The following is a 4,416-nucleotide window of genomic DNA, read 5'->3' on the forward strand; positions in this document are numbered from 1 at the left end:
AGTCGCATTCTCTCGTTCAGATGACAATGGCAACGGTCGCGGTGCAGGAGAGTTTTCTGGTGACATCTTCTTACTAGATGAAGATGATGATGGACCATGATGACTATGACTGTTGCTACTATTCATACTCCCCTTCCCCAAGGTCATATCTGGAGCACCTCCACTCCCAGTCGACGAAGAGTCGTGATGACGCGGTGTAACTTCACCTAGACTTGTCGTGCTACTATGATTACTACTGCTGCTGCTGCTAAAAGTCCCTTTCCCTCCTCCTTGGCCTCCTCCTGTATGAGGGTTAGGAAGATTTCTGTGACCCCCCCCAGTCATATTGTTCTTTCTATTATAACTCGAACTGCTTCGAAATCCTGAAGCGGGAGGAGTCCCTCTATTCGATTGTCCTGTAGTCGTCGTGGCCGTCGTTGTCTCTTGCTGTTGTTTATTCGCTTGATTCGCAGCTGCGGCAGCATTCAAATTATTATTGTGAGCTGCGCGGATCGCATCTGCAGCAGACCCCCGACCTCCATTCATCGCCCATACACCCTGTGGCCCGGCTGGAGCCGCGGGAGTTGAACGAGGGAGAAGAACTGCTGGAGGCGAAGAATGCTGGCTGCTACTAGTAGTCGTAGTAGATGACGATTGAGGGGGTAAGGATGATAGTGTCGTTGCTGACGATTTATTATCCGGAGTATGAGAAGGAGCCCGCTCTCCTCCGGCTGAACCAGGCCTCGATTCCCCACTACCTTCGACCTTTTTCTGAACCCATGAACTTCCACTCGTAGAAGAAGAATGCTGATGATGATGATGACTATGAGCTCCACTGCTGCTGCTGCTGCCACTCAAGCCCTTGTCGCCCACACCCCCCCCTCCGCTCCCTGACCGACTATATGTCCCTTCGCCACCTGTGTTACTCCGATGGAGTCCTCCCTGATGGTAGTATCCACTACTACTACTGCCAGCACTCTCTCCATGATGAGATCCGCGTCTCTGACCCCCCCTTTGCCGAGAAGGTGCATTCATCTTACTATCTTGTGAAATGGATGATCCAGAGGAGGAGGAAGGATGTTGATCATGGGAATGAGGGCCTTCAGGTGGTGGTGGTGTCTGCCGGCGGCATTGCTGACTCGACTGCTGGTGAGGCTGCGTTCCTCCTCCCCCACCCCCTCCTACTGCCAAACCCGTAGGACCACTACTGCCACTACTACTATTACTAGTACTTGCTCCATCTCCTCCACCGACATCTCCATCGACACCCGTCGTATCCGGTCCCCCTCTAGTATGACCTGCATGATTACTACTACTAGACACCCATCCCGACCGCTGTCCCGAAGAAAAAGATGATGAACTACCTCCGACACCCCCACCAGAGGGGGTCCTTCCTCCACCCCAGGAGCTACTTCCTTCGCCAGCAAGGAGGTCCCCTGAACCGTCTAAGATACCTTTCTTCTCACTACTAGAATCACCACCACTTCCTTCTTCACCCCGGCTGGAAGAGGCACTTCCGCTTGTCGTCTGAAGAGGTGGTGGTGGTGATGAAGATGTCCCAACAAACGAAGAAGAATTCGGAGGGCGTCTTGAAGACGACCCCCCATGAGGAGCTCCTCCACTTTTAACTCGATCTCCTGATCCACTTTTCTTCCTTGCATGTCCTCCTCCTGATGAATGATTCGAGACCATCGCGGCCCCTCCAGGAGACGAAGATTTCCCTGGGGATGAGGAAGAAGACGACAGCGCAACACCTCCTTCCTGCTGATGCTGCTGCTGCTGAACAGCAGCTCCAGGGCTAGTGTTAGCTTCCCTTCCACTGTCTTCTTCATTTCCTTTGTTCTTCATAATTATCGCCATACCCTCCTCTGATTTCTCCTCTGCTTTGCTTGTTGAGGGTGTCTTCATCTCATCCCTCGTCCCAGCACTATGACTAGAGTTATGTTCACCTCCTTTACCTCCGCCGCCTCCCCTACGGGATTGTCGACCCGGATGAGGAGAACACCCACTACGTGGTGTCGTTGTAGAAGCATGAGAATTTTGACGTGAGAGAGAGCCACGGGGGACATTCCTCCCCTCTTCCGATGAGGCTTCGGCGGTCCCCCTTCCATGACTATGACTCGAACTACTTCCTCCCAAGACACCAGGGGGACTCAAAGAAGTCTGTATGGTTGTAGTAGTAGTAGTAGCACTACTACCCGGCGCAGATAAGGGTGGTGTATCATCCCGTCCAGTATTCGATGAAGGGGTGCGTCTCCTTCCGCTATCACTCCTCAAGAATCGTCCTTCTTGGTCACCTCTCCCCTGTCCTGTCGTACCCGCGGTAGCACTCCCTCCTCCTCCTCCATCCCCACTATTGCCTCCTCTTGCACTTCCAGGGGCGATATCCGCTCCGGATGAACCCTCGGGAAGATCTCCTCCTGCAATACTGCTACTATTCGGGTTTTTTCCTCGCCTAGACGAGTTGCTATTCCCCCCTGTTGTTGATGAGACTTGGGGGGGAGATGTCGCGGCAGATGAAGAATTGTTGCTACTACTACTACTGCTTCCGCCTGACCGTCCTCCCCCATGATTTCGCCTGCGACCCTTATCGTCTCCTTTTGTATCCTCTGAAGGAGGGGGGGAAGAAGAAACAGGAGGACGTCGTCTAGATGAATGGTCTTGTCCTCCTGCCATATGAAGAACCCCTGAGCTCCCTTCAACGTTGGTGTTAAGTCCTCCTTCAGTACGTGATGGCGGTGTGCTAGAGCGTGCACTTGAACGGGACGGGTCAGATCCACTCTCGGCGGTAGAACCAGGATGTGAGACAGAACATGAAGGGGGTGGAGGAGATGGAGAATTTGGAGTGAAAGATTTACCACGTGTCGACGAAGCATGACTTATCCCACTGTTGTTCTTATGTGAGACGGGTCCCCTGATCTCATGCTTCTCGTTCGTATTAGTGGTTGCAGTAGTAGTAGTATTACTATTACTATAGCCGTTCACCTCAGAGGCATCGGCCCCTGCTGACGATGATGAGGGGATCGTTGAGCCGCCTCCCTCTTCCCCACTACCTTCTCTCTTCTCTTTCTTCGTCGTCGATGCATTGCCCTTTCCTCGAGTCGGAGCGTCTATCTGTTGTCTTTTCACCTCTGGAGTCGTCGCTGTAGATCCTGCACCCTGGGAAACCGTCCGAGAGTCAGACGTCCCGCCTTCCTGCAATGTACTTCCATCATTCTCGATTCTCTTGACTCCTGCGTCACCCCCTTCAGCACCTGTTAACATCGATTCACCTATGACCAGCTTGCCCGTCCTTGGATCGCGTATGTCCAAAACGTTTCGCCTTCGTGGAGCCGGAGCTGCAGCGGGCGTCGACGGAATTTGAGGAAGATGACTTCCCCCAAGAATCGAGGGTCTTGTCGATATCCCACCACTTCCCCCCGCACCTGTCGTTCCAGGAGGTAAACCTACGCCACCGCCACCACCAGCCACTAGAGCTCCTCCTCCTCCTGATGATGATGAGATGAGCATGTCTCCTCGTGGACCTGCCGTACACCCACCACCCCCAGAGGAGGGGGCACTATTATTATTCATCATGAAGTGGTTCGGAGTTAATCTAGGCAGGTTTCCTCCTGTTATCGCTCCTGACGGCTGTGAAGGTACAAGCACGGACGTTTGACTAGGGTGTGCGCTGGATGTAGACGGAGGGGAAGACGCAGTCCAGGTAGCAGGAAGACTCTGTGGAGGAGGGGGAGGTGGAGGTGGAGGGCAGCCACCAGGCCCTCCCTCACTATTCATATGAGAGGGTGAACTTCCATACACCCCTGGTGTTGACTGCTGCATAGATGAACTTAATGAGGAAGAGCAGTGAACTCCTACTCCCCCTTTGCCTCCTCCTGAAGGTGTTGGTCCCGTTATACTTCCGGGCCCTGTATTGCCCCCTCCTCCTCCGTTAAAAAGGGGAGTGACACTGCATGCTGCAGGGACGGCAGTATTACCAGCAACCAAAGCACCTGTACCGTTCATATTATTACGGACGTCTCCAGAACTCGACGGGATAACAACCGCTCCTCCTCCGCCACTATTACTACCTCCTGACAGAACCAAGCCACCCCCTCCTCTCTCTACCCCTCTCATCTCCGCAATCAGAGGTGCTCCTCCTACGTCACCACCGCATACTACAGAACCCCCTGCTGTCATGATTCCCCCTCCCCCGTTACCTCCATACGTGACTGCGTTGGATCCTTGATGAGGGGGCTGTTGATTTGGAGAAACAACCCCTCCTCCGTCTCCAACTGCCCCTCCATTCGTATGAGGAAAGCCCCGGGCAGCGGCCCCTGATGGCCCATAGACCCCGGAAGGAAGAAGTCCAGGGTGAAACCCACACGACGATGCATGAGGAGGAGGTGATGACGAAGACGACTGGGAAGAATTAGTAACGGGGGAGGGGGAATCATG

General features: G+C 53.8%; 1 protein-coding gene across 1 annotated transcript in view; it reads right to left on the reverse strand.

Moving 5' to 3' along the window:
• Window positions 1-4,416, reverse strand: part of CSUI_004806 (uncharacterized protein) — a gene marked incomplete at its 3' end in the record, with an annotated part of 10,245 nt that continues 5,829 nt past the window's right edge. Inside the window, exon 3 of the mRNA XM_068064990.1 lies at window positions 1-4,416. This exon is cut by the window's right edge and continues 1,293 nt beyond it. Within this exon, the coding sequence (XP_067923024.1) occupies window positions 1-4,158 (4,158 nt within the window).

The sequence above is a fragment of the Cystoisospora suis genome, assembly GCF_002600585.1.
Source record: "Cystoisospora suis strain Wien I chromosome Unknown contig_2285, whole genome shotgun sequence".
Taxonomy (NCBI): Eukaryota; Apicomplexa; class Conoidasida; order Eucoccidiorida; family Sarcocystidae; genus Cystoisospora; species Cystoisospora suis.